This window comes from Sphaeroforma arctica (assembly GCF_001186125.1).
Source record: "Sphaeroforma arctica JP610 unplaced genomic scaffold supercont1.560, whole genome shotgun sequence".
NCBI classification, from domain to species: Eukaryota; class Ichthyosporea; order Ichthyophonida; genus Sphaeroforma; species Sphaeroforma arctica.
Genome location: NW_014039998.1, coordinates 26,453 through 39,446, shown reverse-complemented (window position 1 = coordinate 39,446; position 12,994 = coordinate 26,453). Strand labels below are relative to the sequence as shown.

At 43.1% G+C, this 12,994-nt stretch overlaps 3 protein-coding genes across 3 annotated transcripts in view; 1 reads left to right on the top strand and 2 right to left on the bottom strand.

The window, feature by feature from the left end:
• Positions 1 to 609, bottom strand: part of SARC_07236 (hypothetical protein) — a 4,910-nt gene extending 4,301 nt beyond the window's left edge. The window contains exon 1 of the mRNA XM_014298834.1: positions 421 to 609. Coding sequence (XP_014154309.1) covers positions 421 to 501 — 81 coding nt within the window. The 5' untranslated portion in view covers positions 502 to 609. The remainder of the gene's footprint in view (positions 1 to 420) is intronic.
• Positions 610 to 966: 357 nt separating this feature from the next.
• Positions 967 to 8,945, top strand: SARC_07235 (hypothetical protein). Its single transcript, XM_014298833.1, has 9 exons — positions 967 to 1,281; positions 2,942 to 3,027; positions 3,451 to 3,514; positions 4,134 to 4,274; positions 4,825 to 4,945; positions 5,798 to 5,889; positions 6,512 to 6,634; positions 7,533 to 7,744; positions 8,295 to 8,945. Exons 1-9 carry the CDS (start codon positions 1,158 to 1,160, stop codon positions 8,352 to 8,354), a joined length of 1,023 nt encoding a protein of 340 aa, XP_014154308.1. The 5' UTR covers positions 967 to 1,157; the 3' UTR covers positions 8,355 to 8,945.
• A 282-nt stretch (positions 8,946 to 9,227) lies between these two features.
• Positions 9,228 to 12,994, bottom strand: part of SARC_07234 (hypothetical protein) — an 8,926-nt gene continuing 5,159 nt past the window's right edge. Inside the window, exons 7-10 of the mRNA XM_014298832.1 lie at positions 11,471 to 11,634; positions 10,670 to 10,852; positions 10,248 to 10,343; positions 9,228 to 9,879 (exon numbers count right to left, since the gene is read on the bottom strand). Of these exons, the coding sequence (XP_014154307.1) occupies positions 9,776 to 9,879; positions 10,248 to 10,343; positions 10,670 to 10,852; positions 11,471 to 11,634 (547 nt within the window). The 3' untranslated portion in view covers positions 9,228 to 9,775. The remainder of the gene's footprint in view (positions 9,880 to 10,247; positions 10,344 to 10,669; positions 10,853 to 11,470; positions 11,635 to 12,994) is intronic.

Genomic DNA, 12,994 nt, shown 5'->3' with positions numbered 1-12,994 from the left:
ACANATANATACACACACACACACACACACACATATATATATATATACACACACACACACACACACACACACACATATATATATATACACGTGTACATACACCTGTACGTATGTTCGTCGTGCGTTGAAAAATTAAGCGCATTTTTGTGATCAGAATGTATTAAAATTAGTAGAGCGACAATATACCCGCTATCATTGTATGCATCCACTTTCCTCAATATACTCTCCAACCCACACTTACAAGATAGTCAACAGGCAACATGTAAATTGACTTCATCGAATACTTTTATATCAACGCTATCCAGTTGGTAAGTATACAAATAAATCTTTGATAATACATATTTGCACTAACAGCTATGAAGACATGATGCATGTCAGTGAACCAGGCCGCATCATACAGCTTGATAGCATATTGCTCACCTCATCTCTCGCTGGGGAGTCAAAACCCATTTCGCCGTTCTGGCGCGGAGATGAATACTCTCCGGTCCTCAAATTCGCCATTCTTACGCTGTGTACATGTACGCATATACATATACCAAGATATTTACTGTAGGTTTGTTGTGCTCTAAGTGTCGCGAGCGCAGTTGCTGTCCAGTGTATGTCAATTAGTTGCCACTGATCTAGTTGAGATAACGGCGATACTTTCACATATAATAAATACGAGTCCATACGGTAGTAACGGTACCTGTTTTCTGACGAGTGTTTATTTTTATATATAATATTTACGTTCTGAGAAAAAGTATAGTAAAATATACCGGGGCATAATTTGATAAAAGTTAAACGTAAACGCTTATTTATCCGTATAGATTAATTAGAGCTATAATAAAATGTTTGCGGCGGGAAACGGGAACGGTTCACGCTAAAACCCTAGAGAGAAAACTCAAAACGTAGATCTAAGCGGTCAAAAATACATAAATACATGCCTATAAATATACGAGAAAGTGTTCGTATGTAATATGTACATACGCGAGAGTGCTCATATGTATGCATATAGATAGTTGATATCTATTCTACCTAGACATAAACAACTAGTATTAACGTGTGGTGCATACCTTCACACCTTCACACACTTCAACGAGATAATGTGTTGCAGAGAGAGGTGACATACAACACAGTGCTGGCTACTATATACTATAAAATAATAGGAGCAGATCATAATGGCTGGGCCTGAGGCGACGGCCGCCTATCAAGGGTTTGATGCACCCTCACCGGTTGGTGTCGATAAAGACTTCTACGCCTTCAAACCCTCTGGTCACGATAACACCCCTGCCTTAGCACCAGGTGTGTAGGGTCAAACACTTTGTGTCCTATTTGTATATATATTTGTATTTAAATATATCGGCTTCTATGCTTTTATACTCTAGGGTCATGATAACACCCCTGCCTTAGCACCAGGTGTGTATGGTCAAACACTTTGTGTCCTATTTGTATATGTATTGGTATTTAAATATATAGGCTTCTATGCTTTTATACTCTCTGGTCAAGATAGCACCCTTGCCTTTGCACCAGGAGTGTATATTCAGACATGTATGTGTATATGTACATGTGTATGCGTCTGATTCTAGAATTGTATGCGGGGTCATGATAGTATCCATGCTTTAGCAGTAGGTATGTATAATCAGACACATTCACACACACACTTACACACACATACACACGCACACACATACGCACACACACACACGCACACACCCCGACACACACACACACACACACACACACACACACACACACACACACACACACACACACACACACTATATAAATGTACGTATTTGGTGATATAAATTTCTATCCGATTTATTCTTCTTGCTGTGCTAGTATCCATGCCTTGGCACGGGTGTGTATAGTCAGTCATGTATATGTGTATGGATATGTATATGTATATGAATATATACATCTATGCGTCCAAATTATCGGATTGGGACAACACCTCTGCCTTAGCCCCAGATGCGCGCACTCAGACACTTCGGTGGATCATATACATACATACATACATACATACATACATATATATATATATATATATATATATATAAAGGTGACGTAGTGTGTTCGTGTACGGGGGTGTTGTCATATAATTGTCGTCGTGGTACTGCCTCTTGCACAACTTTGATCACTGAAGTTAAAAGAGTTATGCACGTTTATGATTTTCAACTATCGGGCTATGTAAGTACCCCTGCTTTAATTTCAGGTGTGTTTACTCAGATGCTTTGGTGAACTATATGTATATGTATATGAATTAGTGGACTATATTCGCATGTATATAAAGTGTTTTATGCATTTGCCTTGCACTAGCTGGTCGTGGTAATGCCCCTGCTTCAGTTGGATCATCGGAGTCGTAGTAATTCTTTCACCCAAGGATAGCATTTACCTTCCCCCATAGACGTATACATCATGCACTTAGCAGCCAAGATAGGGATGCTACCCGAGCATCTGCGTGCACATGACCATGTCTATCTGTCTTATCGATGGAAAGCGGTCAAGGCCTTGGCGCGTGTCGTCAGTCAACGTGTATATCCCAATTGCGTGCGAATATCTCACCCAAATGTCGTATCTGCAATTACATGCGCTCAATGATGTCAAACGCTGTACGTGCTTTGTCACGAACTTTGCATGCATCCTTGCATCTGCGACGTCCATATGGATGGTGATACTAGCGAGTCTGAGTATACACACATCACTCAGTGCCCGAATAGCGTAGGTAACCGTCTTGAATATCTGCATGATCATGCGAGTTCGTTGATAGGACACCCGTACAGACGGCAGTATATTTCGTCCACTTGTACACAAACATCTGTCTGGCTGGTACGTAAGTCTGGGTCACACTCACGCTGTGGGTTCATATGTACTGCTCGTTCGTTGTAGCTAGCGCAACACACTCCCCACACCAACCCTGCGACAGCTGTCTGTAACCGTTCTATTCTTATAAACGTCTTAGGCCAACCGCCGGTGTTACTGGCGACGGAAATCAAACAACTCGTTGAGAGGCACAACTTGACAGCTCTGTTTGCGCACCACAAGAAGGTATGTCCCCACAGCGCCTGTCATTTAGCCCCGTGCTTCTCTCCCGAAAACAGCGAGAGCTCTGCGTACTGTCCCCGTTGCATTAGTATCGAGATAGATACTTTTAGATATAGACGTATATATATATATGTATACATACACACACACACACACACACACACACACACACACACACACACATATATATATATATATATATAATAATATAACTAAACTAACTAACTAACAACTACACACACACACACACAACACACACTACACACACATATATATATATATACATATATATATATATATATATATATATATATATATTTTAATAATTTATATATTCAAGTGATGCGTCTTGATGGATGCAATATGGTTTGAATTTTATTCGTGCATTGCCTAATGCTAGTGTCCCATACTTTGTCTGATTTCCAGGATTATAACCCCAGGCCCTCTATGTATGCACTTGTCGACCACCTTCCGGGAATACCTGTACTCTGTATGTGCCGGCATTCGAATTTCGGCTCAATTTCCATTCAACTTCCCTCAGCTTAACATAGCATCGTGAACCAGGCAGTCCTGGGAATAATTGAAACAGTTTGTATCGTATCAGACTTCGCTACCACCAGTCACACACAACCCGACCGTTGTGAGCATTGGGAATGTATTGGAGTGTATACTAAAGTGAATCTAGTCACTCATACTATTATACTATGCTACTTTCTCTGTGTTTTTTTCGAACGGCCGATTTCTCTTCGCCTGTATTGCGTAGACAATAAAACACACCTGGTCTTTCGTATTGTTTTTCGTCAATGTTCATCTCGTAGTGGCTGGCGCCTTGTCCAGACTGTGGTTGAAATATGGCAAATATGTTTTCTCAGGTAATGTTGTGATCCTCTCACAACGATCAATAAGTCATCTGCGCGAGAGCGTGTAGGGCGTGGTACAGCGTCGCTCATTTATTACTGTCGTTCTGCCATATGCGATGCTTATATTGTTTGTATGTGCATACTCGTCCTTGATCATACACGTTTATTCATCATTGTATACATACCGAATACAGTCATATATCTAAATCATAAATGCAAATAATTAATATATAATCTGTCTTGTCACAGCCGACACCCTCTTCCCAGGGGACTGTATTAAACCCAACGAAGGCCTTAAGTCTGCCTCTGGTGCCACATTTAGCATAGATGTCAGCGGCGATCTGTTAATCACAATGAATGACAATCGCGTGTGGGAGCCCAGAACTTCCGGTATGTGTAGAGAGCCAAGCAGGCTAGTCGATGCCCCTACCTATTCATGCTGTGTATCGGCAGTAGAACACATAGTTTGTACACCTCATGATATTTCGGTTGCATACGCGTGCTTTCTCCAGACCGTAGTTGAGCTGGTGAAACCGAGTTGTGCGCGAGCAAAACACAGAAGCCAGTTGGGCAGATAACATCTAACAGTGTAAACTGTATGTAAAGAACACACACACCAAATACATGGAGAACACTTTTCTTAGTGGCGTCGCGTACGCACATTTTCGCTACGAACCCCATAGGCGTACGGAGAAGATATACACAATACCCTTGAATACCCTGCTGAGCAGAGATGTCCTGTGTGAGCGGTCGGTACAAAAACACCGCAGAAGCCAATTGGACAGCTATCACCTATTATTGTACAAAGGTTCCTGGGCTTGATGTGAAACTTACTACTGAGTAGAGGTGACCTATGTCACCGGTTTGGTAGCGGTTGGCGAGGCGCTTAAGGTTTTCAATTGTATCGAAACTCACGCACTTGCTTCTGGTTGTCGTGCAGGTCTCGGCGGTACTGCGCTGTTTCTGACCGAGGAAGGCAAGTTGTCGCTGGTGAACGCTCAGGGTGCTGTCGTATGGTCGGTCCAACCTGAAGATCCCGAGATCACAAAGCCTGTCAAATGGTATGGCGTATTAGATAGATGTACAGCCTGTTAAATGGTATGGCGTATTAGATAGGTGTACAGCCTGTTAGGAGGTATGGCGTATTAGATAGATGTACAGCCTGTTAGGAGGTATGGCGTATTAGATAGGTGTACAGCCTGTTAAATGGTATGGCGTATTAGACAAGTGTACAGCCTGTTGAATGGTATGGCGTTTTAGATAGGTGTACAGCCTGTTAAATGGTATGGCGTATTAGATAGGTGTACAGCCTGTTAAATGGTGTGGCGTATTAGATAGGTGTACAGCCTGTTAAATGGTATGGTGTATTAGATAGGTGCCAGCCTGTCAAATGGTATGGCGTATTAGATAAGTGTACAGCCTGTTATATGGTATGGCGTATTAGATAGATGTACAGCCTGTTAAATGGTATGGCGCATCAGATAGATGTATAGTTTGTTAAATGGTATGGCGTATTAGATAGGTGTACAGCCTGTCAAACGGTGCTATCGGTATAATAGGTTTGCGGATAGTTAGTGCATGCGATAGCAGTTGCGTTCTACCTGAATGGTCTGTTGTAGCAGATTTGCGGATGTATAGTACTTGCGGTGGTTTTGGTCTGGAAGATCGTATTATAGGTCTGCGGATATACGGTGTATGCCTAATTTTTGTAATGGCCTATATGATTTGGTATTGTGGTTTAGCGCATACATAGGACTGATTACTATGGACTTCCGCTATTAAGTTCAATCTCTCTGTCTTTGTACGATTCTTCTACATCTGGCAGCACGGGTATCCATCTTCTGTACGTGTAAATGGTACCGTTCTGAGACTTTGGGTGATCAATGCTCACTCATCGACCACACGCTTTGCAGTAAGCTTCGGTATGACGGTAATCTGGTCATCATCGACAAGCGGAATTCAATCGTATGGGACAGTAAATCTGGTGATCCTCAATTGTTAGAAGGTATTGTGGTCACGGATAGATACACTGTTCACTGATCTTCGGTTGTGGTCTGTTGGCGATCAGGATCTCGTTTCCACTCGATGACTATTGTCAATACATAAGAATAATTGCTAGCCCAGACAGCACGCCCGGCAGATTGATGCGTTGTTTGGACGGGCTTCCAATGTGACATCTGTTCATTTTTGGGGATGTACCACTCAGCACCTCACTTTCTCACAAAGGAAGTAAGACGCATTTTCCGCTTTACAGCTCTAGCTGGTAGTCGTGGGCATGTATAGGGACAATACTAATTATTCATCACTTTCCAACTCTAGATGGTATTCGTGTGCATCTTCTTTACGGTCCCATCGCCTCTTCATGACACAAGCGGAAATGCCCCGTATTTCTATATGTCAAGACCACGTAAAGTCGCAATCAATGACCCTCATTCATACATGTCGCCTATCCGTCCGAAGGCCCAGACGCCCAACAGATCAAAGGGTCGCTGTGCTTTTCGCTTCCTCTTCTTATCTGCGCTGCATATGCCTTCAGGGGGCCCTTAGTCCGAGTCATTACACCACCACCACTGATAGTAAGAACTTACAATGTCTTCTATCGCATGTTGTATGTTCGTCTTTATTAGAGGCTGAGAAGTACGAGAGGCAGTCATGGCTGTACTCTTTGATTGAGACCCCCAACATGTCAAACCGGGCCCTGGAACCACTTGATCCGTCGCGGATGGCCAGTGTTTTCAAGCTGGAACCACGTATGTTGCTAACTGTTTTACATGTGTTACCAGTAGGACTACTGTGATATAAAGAGAATCATGTATGCTATATGCGCATTTCATATATGCTATAAGATGGGCCTATATAAATTTTTAACAGATCCGCGTGTACTTAACAGATCTGCGTTTATCACCGGCACGGCTACTTATGTCGGATAGAACCACTTGCTGTGAGCACATCCACATTAATACTATTGTGTGACGCAACTTATACAAAGAGTGTGAAGTAGACGGATTATGACGGTGATAGTTACTACCAGGGGGCTTCGTATGTTTGAAATGGCACTACGTATGTCATCAGTAGAACTTCTTAAGTCAAATAGAATCATGTATGTTGTAAGCCAAAACTCTAAACCTTAAACCCTAAAATTCACATATGTTGTCAGATTGATCTGCGTATTTTGTAAACATATCCACGTATGTCATAAGCATGACTACTTGTGTTGTAATACACACAAATGTCGTCCACAGACTCAAGTATATTTATCCAAAGCAGATTTGGTATACAGCGAATTGCATTCTAGATATAGATTCACATTTGGTTGTTTCCAGATCCACCCGTGTGGTAAACAAAATTGCATATGTGGCGAGTAAATTCGTTAATTCAGCACTCAACATTCAGTTCGAACACGTGGCTGCTGGACTCTCTTCAAGGACGCAAATGGACTGCTGCGAGGGCTAGAGACTATCAGCACTATCGTCACTTCACACTCACGAATATGCATACGTGGTGGAGAGTATTTCATCTGGTGCAACCCGTATACAACCCGCGGCGTGTCTATGCTTCGTTAATCATTATACAGAAATACATACGTCGGCTGATTCTGATTTTATAAACTAAACCCGTACACATGTTCCATATGTAAAGGATCGCCAGGCACATCGGCCGGCAGGAGACCCATGGCGACGGATAGACACGGGGCACGGCCCGCCACTGATAGCCACCGACACCACGCTACCGGAGGACACCGTACACATACCAGGGACGATCCTCGAGGTCACTCTGAGAGTGGAGAACCCCACAGGAAGAAGGTCAAACGGGAAAAGAAGGATAAGAAGGAGAAAAAAGCCAAGAAATCCAAGTCGGCGGTAAGTGTTCGTGTGCTGATGGTTAGTCGTATCGTGTTGTTGTGAGTGTATCGGACGGTCGTGTTTGGTGTGATCCGAGATAGGCTTGTAGTTGAAACCAAGCCATTAGTCAACAGAGAATAATAAAAGAGAATACAAAACTTTTGGAAATTGAGCACAAGGTGTTGACCTGAACATCAGGTGCACATATACGCACTACATAAGTTTTATTCTAAAGAACAGTCACGAGTGACGCGGTTAGAGATCCTATGTAATCCGGCTAACGGATCGATTGAGCTTAGACGGAAGTGCTACCGTTTGAAATTTTTCTAGGGCGTGACTGGCCTAGACTAAATATCGCTGGCCATCGGTAGAGATAACTGTGATCTGGGCCTTCAACTACCATGTTGCGGACCACAATTCTAAGTGGATCCATATCACACACACCGCCTTTGCTCGTACCCATGGTAGCATCCCCTAGGAATCCGCTTTGATATCTTCTGTCATACATCGCGGCCAAGCGAGAATGATCATCAACCTCATTTCCTAACTTCTCTTATTCTGTCCTCAGCACAAACACAGGCACAGTCATAATACTGGGCAGGAAGGACCACCCCCAGCGCCCGGGTGATGCACATAACCACACCCCAATACCCAGTCGGTCGTGCGGCTCATGCCTCTACCTTGGCCATAAGAATGCACCCACGCGGCTATATCCGGTGTTGTTTACGGGCTACCATTGGTGATCGTGGCTGTCTCAGCAGGCTAGAATCTGCTGTCCAGCTGCACAAAAATGCACAGATTATTCCGGTTATTGCGTTCTTGCCGAGTCACACTGGGTCGTAAGCCATCGGCCTCCCCAAGTGGGTGCCTCAGAGCTAGCACAGGTCTATGCAACACGCCAATCGACAAATGCTCTGCTGTTTTAAGAGTCGCGAAATAAGGAGGCGCAGCCGAAATCACAAATCACACAGCGGAATTTGCGGGGCTACTGTTGGTAGCCGCTAGGGGGTGTCACTTGGTCTGAGCAAAAAAAAAACATACTATTTTTAGGATCTTATAGACTATCAGGGACAGAGTACACAACTTTATTTTGTGTATATCACGAACAGTATTTTCGTACGGCGATTTATGGTTCTGCCTTTGGAATAAGATGTGCCGATGGGTGTCCTTTTGATATATATATATAAATAAAATACAATATAATATTATAATATATATATAAATAAACATACATATATATACATATAATATATATATATATATATTTATATATTCAAATGAGAACTTTGAAGACTGAAGTGGAGAAAGGTTCCATGTGAACAGCAGTTGGACATGGGATAATTTATATATACGTTGTATGAACTCAGGCACATCAGCATATGATTTACGACAGGCAGAAGGTGCTTCAGCATTCCCAACACTATTCAATCTGGGGTAGCTGTAGACAAGCCGCCCTCATGATGCAAGACAACGGTCAACGCACACACACAGAGGGGCGAAGATGGCGTTCTAACCAAATAAACGTTTATTCTTCTATCTCATGCATGGTGGGATCCATCAAACCTCGGCCTCGTATCTTTGACCATAAATTTGATATTAGTGCTTCTGCTCGACGCTGGCATATATGACGATACCTCAGGTTTTTGTGCAACGAAAACATTTATCTACCTGTCGTAGATATGTTTCCATATGAGCTCTTAGGTCCAAATGCATTGAAAAGGTTGCAGATACCATTTCGTGCACGTATTCTACGGATCCATCCGACCAAGCGTGCGCGGCACGAGTGATCTATTCCACAAAATACGAAATTATTGCATGTCCCTTTAGACAACTATTATTTTGCCTATACGGACTGACATCATTGGTGCTGGGACTGACATCATTGGTGATGGGGCCAATTTATCTTATGATGCCATTTATTCCTGGTGCGAGCTCCTAATAATACCAATAGCGTCTCGCTTCAAATGCTCAGCCTACGTTTATATCCCTCAGCTGCATGTGACACCAACTCAATCTGAACTATGTCTGTCGACTGCATAATACTGCCGATTAGACTTTCTGTACCTGATCTTCTACCCACTTCTTACAGAACGCTACAAAGGCGCGTGTCGGTCTTCCCTGCATTCCGGCGCTGAGGTAAGGACTCGCACATCCTACCAGAAATGTGATCACATACGAGTTAAGCGACTTGTCTTTACAAAGACTGAAATTCACGAAATAGAAGATGATGTATTAGATCCGATAATAGACAGTCTTGGGGGATTGGAACTAAAGTGCTTGAACAGCTGTGCACAGTGAATGTATGTACGTACACGTACACGAGAGTAGTTCCACCTAGCAACCTAGTATAAAAATATGCTTATATGTACAGACACGCGGGAAATTCGGCTTGCAACATATCTGAAAATATACTCATAATGACACAGATATACACGAGTAGGCCGAAAGATACAACACTTAAAAACTTCCATTTTCATGTGCGTACATGCACACGTGCAGTTCAGAGGTGCTTTGTCCATACCTGTCTTGCCATCGCTGGGCGAGTGCATCACCCCGGCAATGTCCACGTGGGCGTAATGTGTCGTTGGTGACACAAAGTTTCGCAAGAAAGCGGCCGCTGAGAGGGGAGACATACCACAAGGGAAGGCACAGAGGTAAAGGTTGTTGTACCAGGCAGATAGGAACGTTTGAACACACACGCCAGAGGTTTCAATTGTGGTTGTTGTATGGACATGCATCGATATGTATGATTGTATATGTACTGTTACCGGAGTACACTATGATCCCATAAGCGATAGTGTGAGAGCCAGCTCAGTGAATACAGATTGAGACCTATACGGAGACTAAATCTCCAGATATCTGCCAGGAAAATCAACTAAAACTGGTGCGTGACTAAATGTACCGTACACCCAACATCCGTGTGTAGTGGTAAGGTACACACACCTGTACAGGCGCCCGCAGACCTTCCGCCAGCATTGATGAGATCTGAGACTTGTCCGGTCATCTGCTTGTCGTAGTGGTTGTACGTGGGCATGCGCCACAGTCGTTCCCCGGTGACATAGCCGCTGTCATCCAGGCAATCCCACATCTTGTTAGACTTGCAGAAGACGCCCGCCGCACCAGCACCTGAGTGAGGATAAGATGGAACAGGCCTGTTATACGACAATCAGACTGTCTGCATCCGATTGGATTTGAAGAACACACTCGCCGCACCAACACCTGCGCGAGGGTAAGGTTGTATAAACCAGTTATACGACAATCAGACAGCCTGTATCCTATTGGATGCAGAGGACAAACCCGCTGTACGATAACATTGTATATCCAGAGTATCTAGGCTCTCTAGCATTAGCAGCCACAAGGTGTGGTTTACACGTGTCAGATCGATGCTTTATAGTTCATTCCTTTAGAGTGTAGAATGTCGCTCAAAAAGGCCAACTATACGCACACCCTGACGTACATAAACATGTATGCATATACACAGGTATGTACACACACACACATGTACACACTAGCTCAGAAACGGGCACCAAGGTTAAGCGACATATATATTCAGCGCACACTATCAGAATAGTCGACGGCTCGAACGTCTCCTTTGCATAGTGGCGCACAGAAATACCAGAATTTCAAACCCCACGATACACACACACACACACACACACACAAAACACACATACACCCGCACATACCCACGGACATACATACACACACTCAAACGTACGACAACATATACACACGTCTACCAACCGAGTGCAACATCGATAGCGCCCGTAAGGGTGGCCACACTCATGATGGCCGAGGGCTTGTACGCCTCCTCAGCATAGTGTAGAGCGTCGCACAAAATAAGGCGACCCTCGGCGTCTGTGTTGTCCACTGTGATGGTCAGTCCATTGCGTGCAGTGACAACATCCCTGATTGTCGTGGAGGGATCACGGCAGTATATTTAGACTAGTTGTTGCAATGATGGGAGTGACAACATTGATTATGATGGACACACCATGGCAGTATATTTAGACTAGCTATAATGACGGGAGTGACAACTGCCTGCGGGGATAACATGACTGATTATGTGCATAGTATATTTAGACAGGATATACTGATGGGAGTGACAGCTGCATGCGGTGACAACATCACTGATTATGTGCATAGTATATTGAGACTGGCTATAATAGTGGGAGTGACAACTGCATGCGGGGATAACATCACTGATTATGAGCATAGCATATTTAGACTGGCTATAATAGTGGGAGTGACAACTGCATGCGGTGATAACATCACTGTTTGTCGTAGAGACTATGATGACAGTATATTTTGATCAAAGTACAATGACGACAGTGACAGTTGTGTGGAGTGATAACACCCTGTTCGCCATGGAGAACGCACTGCGGTAGTCAATTCACAACAATAACGAGAGAGACAATCGCGTGAGATGATGAGATATAGCGTGCAACTATAGCGAGAGAGATGATCGCGTGAGATGATGAGATATAGCGTACAGAATAACATGGCAGTATGTAGATCAAACTAGAATGACGAGAGCGACAATCGCGTAGGACGGTACTATCACTGCACATGATGCAGATTCCCCACATCCCGAATACATCGGGGACAGAAGTGCCAATTTCAAGAAGGGGGTTCTAGAACATTTGATTAATGTATATTCTGATCTTTTTGCAAATGTTGAATAGAATACAGTCACCGTTTCATCCCAGTTTGAATATCGTTCGATCACGGGTCACAAACAGGTGAATTTCGCTCGGTCAGATACCCATGACCCATACAGCATATTTAAAAAAGACTTGCAAGCATCCACAGGCAAATACAACATACATGGATTCTAGCCGCTTGCATTGAGTGCTCTTTGAACAACATATGGACGCATGACGCATACAGTCAGCTACCACTACATGTGAGCCGTATACAGAACAGGCATGGCATCGGCATACACCACGCAAATATCACAAACAAATCTCAATAGATATAAACAGCGCGACACTCACACCCCAAAATGAAGCACCATTGACTCCACATGTATATGGTAGTACACCAAACACACACACACACACATGTATATATATACATATACATATGCATACATTAAAAATCACACACACACACACACACATATATATATACACACTCTCTCTCTCTCACACACAACATTTTATATATATATATATATATATATATATATATATATATATATATATATATATATATATATATATATATATATATATATATATATATATATATATATATATATATATA

Bases quoted from the DNA above. Each gene is read 5' to 3' on its own strand.
- SARC_07235 (XM_014298833.1), top strand. From the start codon at position 1,158: ATGGCTGGGCCTGAGGCGACGGCCGCCTATCAAGGGTTTGATGCACCC. The intron at 1,282-2,941 runs GTGTGTAGGGTC...TAAACGTCTTAG, and splicing joins CACCCCTGCCTTAGCACCAG to GCCAACCGCCGGTGTTACTG. The intron at 4,275-4,824 runs GTATGTGTAGAG...GTTGTCGTGCAG, and splicing joins GTGGGAGCCCAGAACTTCCG to GTCTCGGCGGTACTGCGCTG.